At 47.6% G+C, this 22,869-nt stretch overlaps 1 protein-coding gene across 7 annotated transcripts in view; it reads right to left on the bottom strand.

The window, feature by feature from the left end:
- ARHGEF10L (Rho guanine nucleotide exchange factor 10 like) overlaps window positions 1-22,869 on the bottom strand; it is a 129,979-nt gene that overhangs the window by 5,555 nt on the left and 101,555 nt on the right. For all 7 annotated transcript variants that reach the window (XM_082229798.1, XM_082229795.1, XM_082229797.1 and 4 more), the window contains one exon: window positions 9,858-10,032. In XM_082229798.1, coding sequence (XP_082085924.1) covers window positions 9,858-10,032 — 175 coding nt within the window. The remainder of the gene's footprint in view (window positions 1-9,857; window positions 10,033-22,869) is intronic.

The following is a 22,869-nucleotide window of genomic DNA, read 5'->3' as shown; positions in this document are numbered from 1 at the left end:
GTTAGCAACAGCAGCAACGATGAACAGGAGGGAGGCCAGGCATGGATCCCACCCTGGATCAGGTGGAGCGGAGGAGAAGTGATCGAACAAGAGAGGGAGTTCGTGAGTTCAGAGTTAGAGGGGGTGGTTCCTATTCAGAAACAGGTCCAGCAGCCCATCTCCCCGGCAGGGATGGGAAAATCTGTCAGCATTCTGGGTTCCTCGATCTTATTTTCAAATGAAAACATGGGGCACGGTTTGAATTACAGCAGCCGAATGAAAACAGTAAGCGAAATAGAGGATCAATGTATTTGATAAAAGTATGTTATATAAAGCCACAGATATTGGGGGGGGGGGATAGAACCATCATGGAGGAAAGGCTGGGAAGTCAAAATTTCAAGAAAAACATAGATTGAAAATTTGTGAAAATCAATAAAAAAATGTGTTCCAAAATTAAAAATATTCCAGCTCCTCGGTCAATTTCTGTTTCCCCTTTTTCAAAACTTTAACTCAGTTCTCCCCAGTTGCATGCCAGTTTGAGATATTATACACAAACAGAGAGAGAGAGAGAGCCCTCACGAGAATTCATGAGCTTTTAGAGCAAATTTCACCTAACGGTTTGCAATTTTGCCTAAGATACACTCTCCTGATTATTACCTTTTGCAAAGCGATTTCCCCTAACAGAACTTGACTTTTTGTGTATGTCACTAACACACACAGTTTTCATGTACACTTTGCACCCCTGTAGTGTATGCACTTCTGAACCTGTGACTTGGCGGGAGAACTTCACTGCAAAATTCAGAGGAGGGCAGATCTCGAAGGATCCCTGCATTTCGGTTCACAATCCGCAAGCTCCATGTCTGGCTCTGGGGTCTGCAGGGCCCTAAGCCTATAATGGGCTTGAGCCTGTTCAGATCTTATATTCATAAGGCCATGTCTCTCTTAGAGCATAAGGAAAAAGTTGGCCGGAAAGTGGGAGAGAAGATGAAAGACTGGAGGAAGGATGCAACGTTTGATTTCAGCAATGCTGTTTTTTCCCTGCGTTTCTCCTGTAAGGCTAGTTTCTTATTAACTGGGTTGCGACAACTTCTGTCATCCATATAAAAAGCTGTTAGCTCCATCAATAAGCAGAAAAGCCTATTGATTAGTTCAGAAGAGAGTCTGGTTGATTGGGGATGGGGACTTCTGCAATGAAATTGCTTTGTCTTAATAGACAGACCTTTACCCTAATTGTAGTGCCAAGGTTTGATTTTCTTCCACAACGCATTGTTTCAGAAAATGATAATGGGACATGTTAATATATAATAATATTTCTAATCACTTGCCCTTCACCGTAAGTTCCCAGGACAGGTTGCGACATTAAAATGCAACATTGCGGCACGGTGCCAAAATTAATTTAAAACAACAGTGGTGCCTCGCAAGACGAAAAGAATCCATTCTGTGATTCTCTTCGTCTAGCGGTTTTTTCATCTTGCGAAGCAAGCCCATTGACGGATTACCGGATTAGCGCTATTAGCGGCTTTTAGCGGCTTATCTGCTGATCGGATCAGCTGATAAGCAGCTTAGTGGCTTAGAAAAAAGGGGGGAAGGAAAAAAAACCAGCAGGAACTCGCAAGACATTGTCGTCTTGCGAAGCAAGCTCATAGGAAATTCGTTTTGCGAAGCACCTCCAAAACGGAAAACTCTTTCGTCTAGCGAGTTTTCCGTCTTGCGAGGCATTCGTCTTGCGGGGCACCACTGAACTTACAATCACAGAAATAAGGTGAGTGCTATAAATATACACCTTGACTGTCGAAAGCTGGACGGGAAAAGGTTCAGCATTCACCAGAAACTGTATATTGAAGGCACCAGGTGGTCTTCAGTGCAAAGACAGTTTCACAACCATGACTGCAATCACGGAGCAGGAATTCTAACATCGGCTGGTAGGTTCACCCATAAACGCAAGCCAAATTTAATTCCTCCCCACCCGTAATGGAAGGGAAATATAGATGAGGATCAAACTGGTCTATCTCTGCCTCATCACCAAACAGCAGGTCCCCACCCAAAGAAGATTCCTGAATAATTAGGAAGCAGAAAGCAGTATTCTTCCATCAGCAAACCTTTTAAGTGGAGATTTCTAGCCTAGGTTTTCTTTGTGTTGGACTGGAAATGGTATTTATATCTGTTTTTATTGCTCCTGTTTTATGGCTAATCACTTTGGGACATTTCACGGGAAGGCATTCATAAAGCAAATAAATAAAGGCGGGCCGGAACAATTAATTCGGCAATATTGGTCTAACGGCACAAATTCTATTCTCGGAATCGCCGAGACGGTGGTATGTTTGGGTCTTAACGGTGTTTTATTTCATTGATTCATACAATGAATTTAATTAGGAATTATCAAGAACTGCTATCTTAATGCAATTAGTGGAGCGAGGGAATGATATGATTGGGGGGGGGGCAGCAAAAGATCCGCAAAAGGAAAATGGGGGGAAACACAGAGGCACATGTGAATCTGCTTATTTTAGCTAAATTGTCTCGTGCTAGAAAGCAGAACCTGTTTTAATGAGAACCGGTGACCTTTCATTGTTTATTAGAAAGGTTTTATTTTTTCCCCAGAAGCCAAAAAATCAAACACTTCAACTTGAAATTGAAGATCGTGGATGGGGTTCATTATAAGAGCTCAACAACGGATATATGTTTGCAAATTTTATAATAAAAGTGCACACAACACCCACCCACTGCAAAACTCATTTGATCCGAGACCACAGAACAGGGGAGAGGACCATAGGTGGTCATAATCCCTAACCTTGACCAAGTAGATGAAAGGTCCAACAATGTCCATAGCTTTCCCCATCCCAGACCATCACTCACCTTCCCTGCCTCCATAGCTGCCTCCATCAGAACTCTGCCATCTTGAATGCAGAGGTGTAAAACATTGTATGGAAGGTAGCTGAAGGGGAAGTAAAGGCAAGTGATGGTCCAGTTCAGGGATGTGGAACCTGCAGCCCTCCAGATGTTGCTGGATGATGGTGAAGAACAGTGGGCACTGGGGTCCAACAACATCTAGAGGGCTACAGGTTAGCTCCCCTCTGGTTTAAAATATCTAGCCCAGCTTCCTGTTCTTGCAGATGCCCTAGTGGAAAGGCCAAATGGGTGGGACAACTTCTTCCTTCTGTAATTCACAGCAAGTGGCCTCCATCAGTGGAGGGAGAAAATAGCAGTGCTGGATAGTAGCCATTGACAGCCTGGTCTTCCTCCATGAATTTGTCGAATATGTGCAGAGGAGGGCGACCAAGGGTCTGAAAATCAAGCCTTTGGATGAATGGGTGCAGAAGTTGGGTATGTTTAGCCTTGGTTGGAGAACATCTAGAGTGGTGTGTCCAGTTCTGGGCACCACAATTGAAGGAGGATGTTGACAAGATGGAATGTGTGCAGAGGAGGGTGACCGAGATGATCAAGGGTCTGGAAACCAAGCCATATGAGGAGCAGTTGAAGGCGCTGGGTATGTTTAGCCTGGAAAAGAGGAGACTGTGAGAAGAGATATGATTGTTGTTGTTGTTTAGTCACCTAGTCATGTCTGACTCTTCATGACCCCATGGACCAGAGCACGCCAGGCACTCCTGTCTTCCACTGCCTCCCACAGTTTGGTCAAACTCATGCTGGTAGCTTCGAGAACACTGTCCAACCATCTCATCCTCTGTCATCCCCTTCTCCATGTGCCCTCCATCTTTCCCAACATCAGGGTCTTTTCCAGGGAGTCTTCTCTTCTCATGGGGTGGAACCTCAGCTTCACGATTTGTCCTTCCAGTGAGCATTCAGGGCTGACTTCCTTCAGAATGGATAGGTTTGATCTTCTTGCAGTCCACAGGACTCTCAGGAGTTTCCTCCAGCACCATAATTCAAAAGCATCAATTCTTTGGCGATCAGCCTTCTTTATGGCCCAGCTCTCACTTCCATACATCACTATTGGGAAAACCATAGCTTTAACTATAGGGACCTTTGTCTGCAAGGTGATGTCTCTGCTTTTTAAGATGCTGTCTAGGTTTGTCATTGCTTTTAATTTCGTGACTGCTGTCACCATCTGCAGTGATCATGGAGCCCAAGAAAGTAAAATCTCTCACTGCGATATGATAGCCATCTTCAAATATCTGAAGGGCTGTCCCATGGAGCGAGCTTGTTTTCTTCTGCTCTGGAGGGTAGGAACCGAAACAATGGTTCCCAAAAAGGAGATTTTGAATGAACATCAGGACAGTAAGAGCTGTTCAACAGAGGTGGCTATCAAAAGGTGATGGACTCTCCTTCCTCGGATGTTTTTAAGCAGAGTTTGGATGTCTGTCTGTCAGGGATTCTTTAGCGTTGATTCCTACATTGCTGGGCATGACCTTCCAACTCTACAATTTCCATCCTCTTTCAATGTCCTCTAAGTGGGTGGCTGTTGCCGCCTCTTGTGAGAGCAAATTCCACTCTTTAACTACTCACTTGTGTGAAGAAAGACCCTGTCCCCAAAACCCACCAACACACAGCCAGGGTGAGGCCGGCCATCCCACTCAACAGATGAGGTGGTCTCTCTCACAAGGGTTGCCGTGAAAGGACACCAATGTCATATAGAGATTTCTTAAGTCGGGCCAGGCATCCAACTGAGGGAATTTGTTGTTGATTAAATGCACATCTCTGCTGATTAAACCTGCATATATTTGCATATGAAAAGAGCGAGGACTTGGGGGGAGGGACGAATGCAGGCTTTGCTTTTAGATGGCAGCCTGCTGTGATCACATCTCAGAAGAAGCCCCCACCCCAACCCCCAACATCCCCCCAGACCCTCTGAACGTGGTCCCTGCCATCTCCAGCTTTCCGTAAGTCACCTTGTAAAGAAAATAAATACTTTAAACCTTTTTAAAATGTGATGCCCGATCAATTAGCAGGGCCTAAAATACACATGGTGCCTCATAGCATAACCCCTGCGTAAATGGGAAGTTGCCAGTAAAGTGATCGGATTTCAGTAGGAATCAATTGACCTGACCAATTCATTGATTAAAAGGAGGGTGAAGAAGCTCAGGGATGGGGGCTGAATGGAGCCCTCAAAAACCTCTCTGCCCTGGTCCTCAGAACGCTCCCCAGGCCAGAACCTCTCACAGCCCTGATTTTGTTTCCTTCCTTAGTTTCTTCCTCCTGGGTGGCACGCATTCTTGAGATCTGATGATGCCTCTTGCATGGAAGACGGAGATTGGTTTTTGTACAAAAGCAAGCCCTCTCTACAAAGGTAAAATTGGCCTCTACTGCCTTGCCCACTTTTCCTTCTAGCCCTGCCCACCCCTTGCATGCAGCCCTTGGAAGATTATCTGGGAGGAAATGTGGTCCTAATGTAGAAAAACCCAGCCCTGGATTAAATGGCTGATGCCATCATTTCTAGGGCAGGTTCTAATTCAGTCTAATTCAGTAGGTGTTTTGCAAAGGATAAAGTACAGGGAAGGCAGAGACCCACAGATTCCATATTACACTGGAAGGGCTGTAGCTCAGAGGCGAAGCATCTGCTCTGCATGCAGAAGGAGTAGGCAAGGCCTCAGCCTTAAACCCTGCAGAGCATCCTGCCGGCCAGTGAAGACAGCACTGAGCTAGATGGACTAAGGGTTTGACTCCTTCACAACTATGAGGACAAGCACCACGCTTTGTTTTTAAGGAAAAGACTGTAGCTCAGAGGTAGAGCATGCAGAAGGCCTCCATTTCAATCTCTAGGTAAGATCTTGGTCTGAACTCCTGGAGAGATGCCTGCCGGTCTGTGTGGACAACACTGGGCTCGATGGACCAGCGGTTTGACTCAGCATAAGGCAGTAAGTTCCAACAAGCTTTTTGCAAGAAGAATTGAAGAATAATGAATGGGAGCTACAAGAGGGGGATACATGCTGATAAGGCTTCTTGTGCCCCCTACTCTTCGGGGAAGAGATGGCGGGTGGGACTCTTAATGGAGAATAAATATTTTATCTCGGAGGCTTAATGCCGCAACGTCAGACTCCGTCCCGGCTAATAGATCTACCGCTTTTAAAAGGCCGGGGCCTCTCTGCGAGAAAGACTTTATTAACGGCCTGTCTAGTTAAAAAGGATGAGAGAGCTTAAGTTCAAATATGCATTAATACCAAAATTAAAACGCTCGCTCCAAGGGAAGGAGAAGAGAAGCAGCGATTCTTTTTTTTTTTAAAAGGGGGTCTTTTTAAAAAAAGCTTTTTTAAAAAAAAGGGGGAGAGAGCCATGAAACACTTTAAACAGCTAATGCATTTAGTCCTAATTGCACAATTACTCCATCTTGCAGATGGAAGAAAGTGGGGAGGGGAGAGAGAGGTCTAAGAAAGGCGCAGGGCAGGGTGGCTGCAACAGAAGTAAAATTAACAAAGAATTTGTGGTTGCGGTTGTGGTGGCAGTTGGGTTGACTTGGCACAGGGAAGGAGAGATGGAGCTATCAGGTCCAAGCCCACTTCTCCAAGAGCTGTTAAACAGTGGAAGAAAGATGGCGAATATGCAGAAGAAATGACTTCAAAGAGATATGGAAGGTGTTTGTAGAATTTGTACAGTGGTACCTCGGGTTAAGAACTTAATTTGTTCTGGAGGTCCGTTCTTAACCTGAAACTGTTCTTAACCTGAGACACCACTTTAGCTAATGGGGCCTGCCGCTGCCACCACACCACCGCCATGTGATTTCTGTTCTCATCCTGAAGCAAAGTTCTTAACCCGAGGTACTATTTCTGGGTTACTGGAGTCTGTAACCTGAAGCGCCTGTCACCCGAGGTACCACTGTACTGTGAAAATGGAAAGGGGTCAAACCATCGCAAGAGGCGTTGAAAATTTGGGAGGTTGGATAGTTAGAGTGGAATGGTCTCAGTGGTGGGGTGCACATTTTATTCTTATTTATTTATTATTATTACTTTGTCGAAATAAAGTAAAAAACAAACAAACAACAGTGGAACAGTTAACCTCATAAGGTGGAGGTTTTTAACAATGATGGGACAGCATTCCGGCATGCATTCTTGAGATGTGATCCCTGCATTGTGGGGTGGACTAGAAGACCTCTGGGGGTCTCTCTTCCAACTCTACAATTCAATGAATCCCAGTTCAGGAAGTCCAGAGCTGGACACCCACGCACACCAAATGGCAGCCAAGATTCCCTGCTTGATGGCAACCAGCCAGGGAGAACTGACCACCTTCTCTAAGTCCTCACTTCCACTGCCTACCTGTTCCCATGGCAGAGATGCTTCTCGTAATCATAGAATCAGAGAGTTGTATGGGACCCCGAGGGTCATCTAGTCCAACCCCCCACAGTGCAGGAATCTCAGCTAAAGCATCCACGACAGGTGGTTATCCAACCTCTGCTGAAAAAGCTTCAAGGAAGGAGAGCCCTGAGGCAGGCTGTTCCACTGTCGAACAGCTCTTACTGCTAACGTTCAGCAGCAAAGCCACCTTTCCTTTCACTTCTGCCCATTGGATCTAGCCCTGCTATAGAATCGTAGAAGAGTAGAGTTGGAAGGGACCCTGATGGTCATCTAGCCCAACTCCCTGCAATGCAGGAATATGCAGCTGCCCCATACGAACCTGCAACCTTGCCATTATCAGCACCATGCTCTAACCAGCTGAGCTATCCATCCAAGGACCAAATGTTTGCCCTCTTCTTTGTGGGGGGCTAGATCAGAGACATCACCTTGCCAACAAAGGTCCCTATAGTTAAAGCTATGGTTTTCCTAGTAGTGATGTATGGAAGTGAGAGCTGGACCATAAAGAAGGCTGATTGCCGAAGAATGGATGCTTTTGAATTATGGTGCTGGAGGAGACTCTTGAGAGTCCCATGGACTGCAAGAAGATCAAACCTATCCATTCTGAAGGAAATCAGCCCTGAGTGCTTGCTGGAAGGACAGATCCTGAAGCTGAGGCTCCAATACTTTGGCCACCTCATGAGAAGAGAAGACTCCCTGGAAAAGACCCTGATGTTGGGGAAGATGGAGGGCACAAGGAGAAGGGGACGACAGAGGACAAGATGGTTGGACAGTGTTCTCGAAGCTACAACATGAGTTTGACCAAACTGCGGGAGGCAGTGGAAGACAGGAGTGCCTGGCGTGCTGTGGTCCATGGGGTCACAAAGAGTCGGACACGACTAAACAATAACAACAATCTCCTCTCAGTCTCCTCTTTTCCAGCCTAAACATACCCAGCTCCTTCAACTGCTCCTCATATGGCTTGGTTTCCAGACACTTGATCATCTCGGTCACCCTCCTCTGCACACATTCCATCTTGTCAACATCCTGCTTCAATTGTGGTGCCCAGAATTGGACACAGCACTCTAGATGTTCTCCGACTAAACAACAACAAAATATCACGGAAGACAGAGCAAGCTTCTTTTCTGCTGCTCCAGGGGGGTAGGACGTGAACCAACAGATTCAAATTTCAAGAAAGGAGATTGCAACTAACTTGATGACGGTAAGAGCCATTTGACAGTGGAACGGACTCCCTTGCAAGGTAGTGGACTCTCCGCTGACCATTTGCCAGTGATTCTCTAGCTGTGACTCCTGCATCACAGGAGGTCAGGCTAGATGACTCTGGGTGCCTTCCAACTCTACAACTCAGTGATCCCATAACAGCTGGGAGATGGCTTCTCTGGGTTATCTCTAATGCTAGTCCTACTCAGTGTAAACTCTTCAACATCAGCTTCGTTGGACTGGTCATGTTGTGCAGATGCCTGATTATCATCCTCCAAAGCAACTGCTCTATTCCAAACTTAAAAATGGAAAGCGTAATGCCAGTGGTCAACAAAAGGGGTTTAAAGACCCTCTCTCAACGCAAACCTTAAAAAATGTACAGTGGTACCTCGAGTTACATACGCTTCAGGTTACAGACTCTGCTAACCCAGAAATAGTGTTTCAGGTTAAGAACTTTGCTTCAGGATGAGAAAAGAAATCGTGCTCCGGCGGTGCGGCAGCAGCAGGAGGCCCCATTAGCTAAAGTGGTGCTTCAGGTTAAGAACAGTTTCAGGTTAAGAACAGACCTCCGGAATGAATTAACCCGAGGTACCACTGTAGTAGGGACGCAGGTGGCGCTGTGGGTAAAACCTCAGTGCCTAGGACTTGCTGATCGTATGTTCGGCGGTTCGAATCCCCGCGGTGGGGTGAACTCCCGTCTTTCGGTCCCAGCTCCTGCCCACCTAGCAGTTCGAAAGCACCCCTAAGTGGAAGCAGATAAATAGGTACCGCTTTATAGCGGAAAGGTAAACGGCGTTCTGTGTGCTGCTCTGGCTTGCCAGAGCAGCTTCGTCACGCTGGCCACGTGACCCGGAAGTGTCTCCGAACAGCGCTGCCCCCCGGCCTCTTAAGTGAGATGGGCACACAACCCTAGAGTCAGACACGACTGGCCCGTACGGGCAGGGGTACCTTTACCTTTACCACTGTAGTATAAACACCAACAACTGGGAAACACTGGCCTGCAATTAGAGAACAGCTTTTACCGAAGGTGTCATGGGCTTTGAAGATGCTTGAACACAGGACAAAAAAGAGAAACATGCTAAGAGGAAGGCGCGCTTCGCAAACCCTCACCACGATCAACTCCCACCTGTAAACCTTCGTCCCCACTGTGGAAGGACATGTGGATCCAGAATTGGCCTCAATGGTCACTTACAGACTCACTGTTAAAACCATGTTTATGGAAGACAATCATGCTCAGCTATGAGTGATTGCCGAAGGAAGGAAGGAAGGAAGGAAGGAAGGAAGGAAGGAAGGAAGGAAGGAAGGAACCCACTGAAATTCATGGGGATCCTCTGGTAATTTCAATGAGTAAAACTCAGTTGTCCCTCCCAGACATGCATGGCCTCACAGTGGTTCAGGAATATCCAGAGCTATTGTCCCTGTTGGTGGTCCCATGCCTACCTGGCAGGGCAAAAGTGGTCCGCGTGGCGATGTTGATCTCCTGCAGATGCTCAAGTGTTTCAGTGTGGAAGAGCCGGACGGAGGAGCCGCAGGAGAAGGCCATCCACACACCGCTGCCCGCCTTGATCATGTGGGTGACGCTTGCTTCTTCCTCCGGGTGGGCCTCAAAAGTTTGCTGCAAGGAAGGGAAGAACACAGGGTCAGGAGAGCCTTGCGGCTGGATGAGAGGATTGGGAGCTAAGATGGCGCCGAGGTAAGACGCACTTACCGGTGCTCTTCGGATTTCTTTTAATCTTCTTTTAATCTTTTATATTTTATCTTAACTTAACTGACCCACTCAGTCTTTGAAGCATTTTATAATTGCTGCAGCTGCATGCTATGGCAACTCTCTGAGAGATTTGGCCCTGCTCCAGATTGCTGCAGACTGCTCCTTGTTTCTCTCTTATCAGCGGGCTGGATCAGGCCCATCTGGACCGGTCATACTCTTCACAGAGGGGCAAAGGGTTGTTGTTGTACTGTAATCATCATCATCATTTTATTATTTATACCCCACTTCCCTGATAGATGGCCAGCCAACCTCTGCTTAAAAGCCTTCAAGGAAAGTGAGTCCACAACCTCCCAAGAAATACCTCTATGCAGAACTGCAGAACTCCCTCCTGCAGGAGGCAATGATCGCCACCAACTTGAATGGCTTTAAAAGAGAATAATAATATTTATTTATTTATTTATTTATTTATACCCCACCCATCTGGCTGGGTTTTCCAAGCCACTCTGGGCGGCTCCCAACAGAATGTTAAAAACACAATACAGCATTAAACATTAAAAACTTCCCTAAACAGGGCTGCCTTCAGATGTCTTCTAAAAGTCAGATAGTTGTTTATTTCCTTGACATCTGATGGGAGGGCGTTCCACAGGGTGGGCGCCACCACCGAGAAGGCCCTCTGCCTGGTTCCCTGTAACCTCACTTCTCACAGGGAGGGAACCGCCAGAAGGCCATCGGAGCTGGACCTCAGTGTCCAGACAGAATGATGGGGATGGAGATGCTCCTTCAGGTATACTGGGGCGTGGCCATTTAGGGCTTTTAATGGTCAGCACCAACACTTTTAATTGTGCTCAGAAACATGCTGGGAGCCAATGTACGTCTTTCAAGACCGGTGTTATGTAGTCTCAGCAGCCGCTCCCAGTCACCTGTCTAGCTGCCGCATTCTGGATTTGTTGCAGTTTCTGGGTCACCTTTAAAGGTAGCCCCACATAGAGCGCATTGCAGTAGTCCAAGGGGGAGATAACCAGAGTGTGCACCACTCTGGCGAGACAGTCTGCAGGCAGGTAAGGTCTCAGCCTGTGTACCAGATGGAGCTGGTAGACAGCCGCTCTGGACACAGAATTGACCCGTGCCTCCATGGGTAGGGGACTCTGGTAACCGGTCTGTTTTGAGCAGCCGCCAAGCCACGGCAGCAGGCAACTCTTTTCTGCTCTCCCTGCCATGGAGAGATCCATAAGCGGAGACACCCACAAATCCATTGCTTGTTTTCAAATGCATGGCAGCAGCAAGAAGCTGGCATCCGAGCTATCAGAATTCAATTTTTGCTTAAGAGTGGAGGGAGGGGAAGAGAAGGGGAAATGGATTTTCACTGTTGCAGATCCCTGCGCACATCCTTTCTGGGTTTTTTAGGGAAAGGTGGGGGTGTTATTCAGCAAGTGGAACAGAAGCAGGAGAACAAACCGACTACAGCGATGGACTCACAAAGATGCAATTACCTAAGAATTTAATTCACCAGCCTATCAGGTTCCAGTTGTTCTCTCCCCCTCTGACATGTCAGGCTTTTATGAGACCTTCTGAGGCTCAGCACAGGAACCCGACAACCCCAATAAATCCCAGGCAGAGGGCAGCTCCCCTTTTCAACCAGCCTTTTTACATGGAACGGCAAGAACTAGAAACTTGTTTTGTTTTTCAGGAAAGGGCCACCGCTTGGTGGCAGGGCCCATGCACCTGTTATAAGAATTTTAAGGTCTTGTATATATCTAATAGATGTTCATAAATGTACCAAGCAAGCACATACAAATATGTATAGACCACATGTCTGAAACCCACAGAAAAGTCCTAAAAGCATTTTCTCCCTCCCAAATTGACCTCAGATATTTCTCTGCAAGGTCGAAGGAAATGGGAGCCTCCCCATTGTCTCTTTGCTCACAAATCCTGTCTCAAGGGCACATTTAAGATATGAATAGGGTGAGCCTGTGACCTGGATTCAGGAGTTGAGTAGTTATCATAACTAAAGAGTGGCCAGGATGCCCAGGTAATCCAAGCAGGTAACCTAGCAGACAGGAGAAAAAACAATGCACTCAGATTTCTGTTGTAGTCCTCCCCATCTCTGATGTATCTGGGGGGTGGTCTTGGGCTACACCCCTTCTGTGATGTAGGTATGGTGTTTCTAGGGGTGGTCTTGAGCTCCAGGATGGGCAATTTCAAAATCTATATAAGGGCTTGCACACCTTTGTCCTGGGTCCTCCTCCTCTCTCCTGCGTGTGTGTGGAGGGGGGGAAACCCTGTTGCAACAGCTTTAATTAAGACCAGGCTTATAGCCGCTTTGCTTTTGTATATCCTGGTCTGGTCTCTGTTCATTTCCTGACCGGTTTGAGCCTTAAAAAGGTACGCTCTCTCCGAAGGTCCAGTCTTCCTTAAGAAGCTGAACCCCTTGAAGCATGAGTAGGCAAACTAAGGCCCGGCGGCTGGATCCGGCCCAATCACCGTCTAAATCCAGCCTGCGGATGGTCCGGGAATCAGCGTGTTTTTACATGAGTAGAATGTGTGCTTTTATTTAAAATGCATCTCTGGGTTATTTGTGGGGCATAGGAATTCGTTCATCCCCCAAAAAAACAATTGTCCGGCCCCCCACAAGATCTGAGGGACAGTGGACCGGCCCCCTGCTGAAAAGGTTTGCTGAACCCTGCCTTGAAGGGACCCCTCAATATTCTTATTTCACACCCCACACAAAAGGAGCCAGGTTCACCCCCCCCACTGCATCTTGAGGCAGGCCTTGGGGAAGAAGACCCCCACCTGAAAAACCGGAAAGCCATTGCTGCCAGCCAATGCAGACATTAATGGGATAGATGGACTCCGTGTAAGGCAGACTCATATGTGCCTGTGTCATAAGGCAGGGCTAGCCAACATCAATATGGCTCCTATCAGTCGCTCTGCTTTTGCCTCTGGCCCACGGATGGCTGCACAGGATAGAATGTGGCCCTCAGGCTAAAAAGGCTCCCCAAACCCCTAATCTCTTTAATACAGCAAATGCTTTCCCCCCACTTCCATTTCCACCCAAACAGCAAAACTACCGGGGATGTTTTGTTACCGCGCAACCCTTCTCTGCCCTCCTTTCTTATCAGTAGCAGCAATCGCCTGCAGTCGTCAAACTTTCCCCTCCTTCACCATGTAGGCAAGTGTGGTGGCCATTGTAATCCAGCCCATAAAACAAAGGTGACATTTTTACACCGGGCTGTTTTTGGAATTGCAGGTGGCCAAATACTTTGAAAGAAAGAAAGAAAGTTGTTAGGACATGTCATGGGAAAATGAGAGAGACGCCATTGGCATAACTTGGTGAACTGGAAATCTAGTTTAGTTTAGTTGGGGTTGGCGATTACTTTAATTTGGGTATGACTGCAAACTGTTTATTATTATTGTTATTGGTTTTTATTGATTTATTGGTTTGCATGTTGCTTGTATAGGGACGCAGGTGGCGCTGTGAGTTAAACCACAGAGCCTAGGACTTGCCGATCAGAAGGTCAGCGGTTCGAATCCCTGTGACGGGGTGAGCTCCCGTTGCTCGGTCCCTGCTCCTGCCAACCTAGCAGTTCGAAAGCACGTCAAAGTGCAAATAGAAAAATAGGTACCACTCTGGCGGGAAGGTATACGGCATTTCCATGTGCTGCTCTGGTTCGCTAAAAGCAGCTTAGTGATGCTGGCCACATGACCCGGAAGCTGTACGCCAGCTCCCTCGGCCAATAAAGCAAGATGACTGGCCGAGGGAGCCGGTGTACAGCTTCCGGGTCATGTGGCCAGCATGACTAAGCCGCTTCTGGCGAACCAGAGCAGCGCACGGAAACGCCGTTTACCTTCCCGCCGGAGCGGTACCTATTTATCTACCTATTTAATCCCCGTCACGGGGATTCGAACCACCGACCTTCTGAATGGCAAGCCCTAGACTCTGTGGTTTAACCCACAGCGCCACCCGCATCTTGGAGGAGAAGGTGGGATATTAAAAGCAGCCAGCAGCTGTCCAGGTTTTAAGCAGGTAATCTCTCCCAGCCCTATCATGTGACACCACTGGGGACTGAATCTGTAACCTTCTGCATGCCAAGCAGATGTTCTGCCACTGTCCCTGATGACAGAGAAGCCTGCCAGTTTGCAGGTGAGGTTGAGAAACAGCAAAAAATGACATGGGGAAAAATGTGGGTGGCATGTCCACCCCCTCTAAGTAACCCACTAGCTGGCTTCTCTCCGGCTCCTGTGCAATACCCTTAGTATCGGCCGTTTTATTCGATTTCTGTACCAGTTTTTTTAATACAAAAATGACTAGGGCGGTTTACAGTACAAAAACATGAAGTCGTAAAAGTATCATAAAACATACCATAAAACAACATTTTTTAAAAAGAAAATGATCCGGCTGCCTGCTTCCACCTCCGAAAGATGTTAGTGTGCAAAAAGTTACCCTTGATTTATGTGCCGAATTGACGTAACAGCACACAAAGATCCCGGGCTGCTGGATCAGGCCAAAGGGGGAAACCTGCAAGCGGGGTTTGAGCACAATTTCACTGTCCCCTCCTATCTGTGTTTACAGCAACGGGTATTCAGAAGCAGAATATGGGGGGCAGAACACAGCCATTGAGGCTAGTGGCCCTCTCCTCCGTGAATCTGTCTAATCCTTTTAAAGCCAAGCTGGTGGGCAAGGGACGTGGGTGGCGCTGTGGGTTAAACCACAGAGCCTAGGACTTGCCGATCAGAAGGTCGGTGGTTCGAATCCCCGCGACGGGGTGAGCTCCCGTTGCTCGGTCCCTGCTCCTACCAACCTAGCAGTTCGAAAGTACGTCAAAGTACAAGTAGATAAATAGGCACCGCTCTGGCGGGAAGGTAAACGGCATTTCCGTGCGCTGCTCTGGTTTGCCAGAAGCTGCTTAGTCATGCTGGCCACATGACCCGGAAGCTGTACGCCGGCTCCCTCACCAGTACAGTGGTACCTTGGGTTACATACGCTTCAGGTTACAGACTCCACTAACCCAGAAATAGTGTTTCAGGTTAAGAACTTTGCTTCAGGATGAGAACAGAAATCGTGCTCCAGCGGCACAGCGGTAGCAGGAGGCCCCATTAGCTAAAGTGGTGCTTCCGGTTAAGAACAGTTTCAGGTTAAGAGCGGACCTCGGGAACGAATTAAGTACTTAACCCGAGGTGCCACTGTAAAGCAAGATGAGCGCTGCAACCCCAGAGTCGGCCACGACTGGACCTAATAGTCAGGGATCCCTTTACCTTTAAGCTGGTGGGCATCCCTGCCTCCTGTGGCAGAGAGTTCCATAGTTTAACTCCGTGCTGTGTGAAGAAGGACTGAATCTTTCCACATTCAGCTCCATTGGAGTTTCCCCCGCCCTTTCTCTAAACTAAAAAGCCTCAAATGCTGAGACCTCTCCCCAGACGGGAGCCCCCTTCACTTTTTAAGGCTGCGAGTTTGAGTCACCGTCTTCCCCACTCTAACTAGATGTAGATGACACCCACAAATCAACCGCCCGCAAACTCTCTCCCCTCTCTCTAGAACAGAAATACAGTGTATTCCACCACCCCCTTCCCTGGGAGTGAGGCTCCGCTGCACAGCATTCCGGCTCGGTGCGACCATCTTTTATTGCCTGCATTATAAAACCCAGAATATTATATTGAAAACGCTGACACAACCCTACCCACGGCGGGAACGGCGGCATTTATGTACCTCAAAATGTCTATATAAAAGCAGCGCTCCCATAAATCCCGCCGGGCAGCAGGGGAGGCGTAAAAAGTCATATTAGTATTGACGAGGCATCAAACTTCGGCTGACGGAAGGTGCCAAGGCAGAGGAGGTGCCAACATCCTCCCCCCACCATCCCCACAATCAGGGGAAAACAGAGATTGCTGGAGCAAGCCGCTTGGTGGAGGCAGTGTGTATGTGAAGGTTTGTTCACATGTACAGGCCTGGGAGAACACAATAACTGCCTGAATGATCAGGCCAACAGTTCCTGGAGAGCTGCTGCCAGTCTGTGCAGGTAATACTCAGCTAGATGGGCCAATAACCCATGCTCTGCATGAAGCAGCCACACCCATTCCCATCTCTTCTGCTCAATTCTAGGAATTGATGTAGGAAACTGCTTTTGACCGACTGTGGCTCTTGGGTCCATCTAGCTCAGTGTCAGACAGTTCCACCTCCATCCTGAACACATACCCTCCATCATTTCTCCAATGAAAATAGGGATGTCTAATAATAACAAGGAGGCGGGTGGCGCTGTGGGTTAAACCACAGAGCTTAGGACTTGCCGATCAGAAGGTCGGCAGTTCGAATCCCCGCGACGGGGTGAGCTCCCATTGCTCGGTCCCTGCTCCTGCCAACCTAGCAGTTTGAAAGCACATCAAAGTACAAGTAGATAAATAGGTACCACTCGGGTGGGAAGGTAAACGGCGTTTCCGTGCGCTGCTCTGGTTCGCCAGAAGTGGCTTAGTCATGCTGACCACATGACCCGGAAGCTGTACGCCGGCTCCCTCGGCCAATAAAGCGAGATGAATGCCGCAATTCCAGAGTCGACCACGACTGGACCTAATGGTCAGGGGTTCCTTTACCTTTAATAATAATAATAATAATAATAATAATAATAATAATAATACCCTGCCCATATGACTGGGTTGCTCCAGCCACTATGTGTGGCTTCCAACATATATAACAATATAATAAAAGATTTAAAAGATTCCCTATACAGGGCTGCCTTCAGATGTCTTCTAAAGGTTGTGCAGTTACCTTGGCTTGGGGGGGGGGATGTCACACAGCTCCATACCCTCCAACATTTCTCTGATGAAAATAGGGACGTCCTAAGGAAAAGTGGAACATTCCGGGATCAAATCAGAAACCAGGATGGCTTCTGTAAGCCTGCGGCCGTCCCTGGAAAATAGGGACACTTGGGAGGGGCTGCTGAACGCTTCTTGCAACCCTCCGAACCTGCCAGACCTGGGAAACGCGCTCTGCACCTGTTCAGAGGAACTCTCATTTTGGATAGGAACATGTGCATTCCAGGCAACTGAGGCCCAGAAGCAATATCAAGGCCTTCCCTCTCCCTGCAAAAAAATAAAATAAAATCGCAGAGAAAGGCACCCACCCACCACGCGGTCACCTTCACTTTCACAAAGCACCTTCCTTAAGGTGCCACTCTAAGTAACTATCCATAATCCCAAGCTGGTTAATAAATGGACACCTTGGTCTGAAGCCAGTCGTCTAATAGGCGAAGTGATCTTTCATCATCCGACAGCATCACTCTCCGGCCTCTTGGAAGACTGGAGACCTGCTCTACACACACACACACACACACACACACACACACACACACACACTGTATGCTTTCATAGAAGAAAGGGTCACAGGCGAAGGAGTGCATCTGCCTTGCATACAGAAGGTCCCAACCCCCAACAGCATCTCCAGGTAAGACTGGGGATATACTCTGATGAATGCAGCAGAGACACTGCCAGCCAGTGTAGACAGTAGAGGAAGATCGACTGAGTCAGTAGAAAGAAGCTTCCCATGTCTCAGCGACTTAAGGGAAGGGTGTAGCTCAAAGGCACGACACCTGCCTTGCAACCCAGGTTGAATCCCAGGCATCACCGCATAAGAATGTGAACATCCCTAGAAAGATGCTGCCGGTCCATTTAGGCAAAACAGAGCTAGATGGGCAAAGAGCCTGACTATTTCGTTTCCGATTACAATCAGCCTCTTGTTCAGAATGATGAGGACTAGAAACCTGCTTCATTTTTAAGGAAAGGGCAGTAGTTCAGCAGTAGAGCCCGTGCAAAGCCCATGCTTTGACTGTTAAAAGTTTTCTGACAGTGGGACAAACTCTGTCGGGAGTTTGTGAACTCGGAGGATTTTAAGCAGAGGTTGGATGGTCCAGTATACCTGAAGGAGCATCTCCACCCCCATCGTTCTGCCCGGACACTGAGGTCTAGCGCCGAGGGCCTTCTGGTGGTTCCCTTGCTGTGAGAAACAAAGCTACAGGGAACCAGGCAGAGGGCCTTTTCGGTAGTGGCGCCCACCCTGTGGAACGCCCTCCCACCAGATGTCAAAGAGAAAAACAACTACCAGACTTTTAGAAGACATCTGAAGTCAGCCCTGTTTAGGGAAGCTTTTAATGTTTAACAGACCACTGTATTTTAATACTTGTTGGAAGCTGCCCAGAGTGGCTGGGGAAACCCAGCCTAATGGGCAGGGTATAAATAATAAATTATTATTATTATTATTATTATTATTATTATTATTATTAGCTGAGATTCCTGCATTGCAGGGGGTTGGACTAGATGACCCTTGGGGGCCATCCAAATTCTACGATACTTTGAGTCCATCAGAAAGTTCTTCCTATTGTTTAGGGGGGCCCTTTGAATATGTTGGTTCAGGTTCTGTGCCCTGGAGCAGTAGGAAAACAAGCTTGTTCCATCCTTCATGGGACAGCCTTTCAGGTAGTTCAGTTTGGCTGTCCTATCAGTTCTAGAGCCATGCACAGTTAAAAAAGGAGGGTTCTAGATCAGACATGGGCAAAAATGCCAATCTTGGGGAACCTCTCCCTTCTCCACCTTCGATTCAAGCTCTACCGCCTCTCCGCATTAGTTTGAATTGTCTTTAATTTTAAAATCCCCATGAATATTCATGAGGATTTTGGCACAGATTTCTCCTAACGGACACTTTTCTCTCCCTTTTCCTGCATGCAGTTTTTGGCTGATATCCAAGGCAATTATTTACAAAGCAATTTTGCCTAATTATAGCACATTTTTGTAGGTTGGTTTTGTGAAGAGATGTGTTTTCGGGCACGCTTTGCCCAAGCAAAAAGTATATATGCATTCCTGGATTATGAGGCTCGGCAGGTGGAACAGGGTTTGCAAAATTCGGAGGTGTGCGAATTCCGAAAGATCGGCCGCGTTTCAGTCGCTGCATGGTTTTGAAGCATAAAAATTAAGTGGCTGGGCCTTTAAATGCGAGCTGAATTGAATTTTGTCTCCATTGTTGTGAATGGGTAAGCCCTGGACTGTGGGCTGATGGGAACTGGAGTCCAACAGCATCTTAGCCATACCTGTATTGAGAACATAAGCAGAGCCTGCTGGGTCCGGACAGCAAAGCATAGCTAAAGGTAAAGGTAAAGGTAAAGGTAAAGGTTAAAGGGTAAAGGTCAAAGGTCAAAGGGTAAAGGGTAACGGGTAAAGGGTAAAGGGGGTAAAAAGGGTAAAAGGGGTAAAAGGGGTAAAGGTAAAGGGACCACTGATCATTAGGTCCAGTCGTGACCGACTCTGGGGTTGCGGCGCTCATCTTGCTTTATTGGCCAAGGGTGTACAGCTTCCGGGTCATGTGGCCAGCATGACAAAGCCACTTCTGGCAAACCAGAGCAGCGCACGGAAACACCGTTTACCTTCCCGCCGGAGCAGCACCTATTTATCTACTTGCACTTTGACGTACTTTCGAACTGCTAGGTTGGCAGGAGCTGGGACACAGCAAGGGGAGCTCATCCCGTCGTGGGGATTCGAACCACCAACCTTCTGATCAGCAAGTCCTAGGCTCTGTTGTGCAACCCACAGCGCCACCCGCATCCCCTGGCTAGGAGCCATCAATAGCCCTCTCGTCCCTGAATTTAAAGTCATCTAGGTTGGTGGTTATCATTGCCTCCTGTGAAAGTGAGTTCCACAGTTTAACTCTGTTCTGTGAAAAGTAGTTCCTTTTATCTGCCCTGAACCTTCCAAAATTTGTGCTTCCTCCCTCCCTGCCTCTTCTCAGGTGATCTGTCTCTTTAAGAAAGTCCCTGCTGAAGTTTTGCTCATGACCCTAAACGCAGCTCCCTAATGGACGTAAAGAACAAAGGCATCTCCTTGGGAGCTGAGTCAGCAGAAAAGATTGCTGCATCGCCACTTTTTCAGGACTTGTAAAAGCAAAAATATATATATAATAATTTATTTTTACAAAAAGAAAGTCCCGTTATTGCCATTTGGGAGAATCGCGAGCAAGAGCCATTTGCTCCTAAAAAGCCCAGTGGAGAAGCAAATAGGATCCCCCCGGCGTCCTCTCCGCGTGGGAGATTGGGCTATTATTGCCCGGTGAAATAACCAGTTTGAAGCAAGCAGAGGGAAATCTAGGTCAGGCCATCTCTGAGCACCGAGAAGGCCATTTAGCAGAGGAGCACTTGCACCCCCCTCCTGAAAACACAACCCCTCATACAGAGGTGAGGGGAACAACAAAAAGATCTAATGCTATTCCAGGCTGCGTCAACAGAAGGCTAGTGTCCAGATCGAGGGAAGTCACAGAACTGCTCTATTCTGTCTTGCTCAGTCTGTACCTGGAGTCCCCTGTCCGGTTCTGGGCAACCCATTTTAAGAAGGGTATCGACAAGCTGCAAAGGGGAATTTAGCAGACTGGAGAACTGGGCGAAAACTAACAAAACTTTACATTTGACTTTCTTCTGTAATGTTTTATTCTGGATTGTTAAACCACAGAGCCTAGGACTTGCCGATCAGAAGGTCGGTGGTTTGAATCCCCGCGACGAGGTGAGCTCCCATTGCTCGGTCCCTGTTCCTGCCAACCTAGCAGTTCGAAAGCACGTCAAAGTACAAGTAGATAAATAGGTACCGCTCCGGCGGGAAGGTAAACGGCATTTCCGTGCGCTGCTTTGGTTCACCAGAAGTGGCTTAGTCATGCTGGCCACATGACCCGGAAGCTGTACGCCGGCTCCCTCGGCCAATAAAGTGAGATGAGCACTACAACCCCAGAGTCGGCCACGACTGGACCTAACGTCAGGGGTCCCTTTACCTTTACCTTTAAACTGCCTTTAAAAAAAATTCTTAAAAATATAAAGCAGTATACAGTGGTACCTCGGGTTACATACGCTTCAGGTTACAGACTCCACTAACCCAGAAATAGTGCTTCAGGTTAAGAACTTTGCTTCAGGATGAGAACAGAAATTGTGCTCCGGCGGTGTGGCAGCAGCAGGAGACCCCAGTAGCTAAAGTGGTGCTTCAGGTTAAGAACAGTTTCAGGTTAAGTACGGACCTCCAGAACGAATTACGTACTTAACCTGAGGTGCCACTGTAGAAACAAAATGATTAGCAATGACAAGAAAGGGATTTCAGTAGGGACAAATGGAAGGTTCTAGATGCACAAATCTAGTATGGGGGACCCCTGGCTAGACAGCAGCCCATGTGCAAAGGATCTTAGCAGACCAGAAGCATAACATGAGTCAACAGTGTGACACAGCAGCGGAAAAAAGCTAATACAATCCTAGGCTGCATCAACAGAAGTACAGATCAAGGGAAGTAATAGCACCGCTCTATTCTAGACCACACCTGGAATATTGTGTCCAGTTCTGGGCACCACAATTGAAGAAGGATATTGGAAAGCTGGAATGTGTGCAGAGGAGGGAGACCAAGCAACAGGAAGAATGGGCAGTGAAAAATACGAGACTGAGAGTGACATGACAGCCATTTTCAGAAGGGCTCTCCCATGGAAGATGGAGAAAGCTTGTTTTCCTCTGCTTTGGAAGGTATAAATCCATTGATTTATTATGGTCACAGATCAGAAATACAGATATGTACAGGGATAGAGAAAAGTATATATACATAGGTTAAAGGGGTGCGGGTGGCACTGGAGTCTAAACCACTGAGCCTCTTGGGCTTGACGATCAGAAGGTCGGTGGTTCAAATCCCCGTAATGGGATGAGCTCCTGTTGCTCTGTCCCAGCTCCTGCCAACCCAGCAGTTCAAAGCAGGCCAGTGCAAGTAGATAAATAGGTACCGCTGCTGCAGGAAGGTAAATGGCATTTCCATGTGACTGTCCAGAGGTCCTTTACCTTTACCTTTTTTATACATAGGTTACAATTAAACTCTGTAAGCTAGAGTATGGCAAATAGTACAAATATAAAACAATGAAAATATGTAGGTTAACATCTCAACCGCTAATTTAAAATATGAATGTCATGACATTGGCCATTAGATTCATTCAGACCTTGACTCCTGAGTTTTATAGCAGGTGGTATATGGAAGGCAGAACCTGAACCAGTGGATTCAGACAAGGAGAAACCTGGTAGACTCTCCTTCCTTGGAGGCCTTTAAACAGAGGTTGGATCACCATCTGTCAGGGACGCTTCAGCAGTGATTCCTGCACTAGGTGAAAGGTAAAGGACCCCTGGGCAGTTAAGTCCAGTCAAAGGCGACTATGGGGTTGCGGCGCTCATCTCGCTTTCAGGCCAAGGGAGCCGGCATTTGTCCACAGACAGCTTTCCGGGACATGTGGCCAGCATGACTCAACTGCTTCTGGCGCAACGGGACACCGTGATGGGAACCAGAGTGCATGGAAACGCTGTTTACCTTTCCGCCGCAGTGGTACCTATTTATCTACTAGCACTGGTGTGCTTTCGAACAGCTAGGTTGGCAGGAGCTGGGACAGAGCAACAGGAGCTCACTCCGTCGTGGGGATTCGAACCACCGACCTAACACCCCAGAGGACAGGATCACACTTCAAAACGACCTTGACAGATTAGAGAACTGGGCAAAAACAAACAAGATGAATTTTAACAGGGAGAAATGTAAAGTATTGCACTTGGGCAAAAAAAATGAGAGGCACAAATACAAGATGGGTGACACCTGGCTTGAGAGCAGTACATGTGAAAAGGATCTAGGAGTCTTGGTTGACCACAAACTTGACATGAGCCAACAGTGTGACGCGGCAGCTAAAAAAGCCAATGCAATTCTGGGCTGCATCAATAGGAG

The sequence above is a fragment of the Podarcis vaucheri genome (assembly GCF_965113315.1).
Source record: "Podarcis vaucheri genome assembly, chromosome: 7".
NCBI classification, from domain to species: Eukaryota; Metazoa; Chordata; class Lepidosauria; order Squamata; family Lacertidae; genus Podarcis; species Podarcis vaucheri.
The sequence above is the reverse complement of the archived record's forward strand: the minus strand, read 5'-3'. Positions and strand labels throughout refer to the sequence as shown.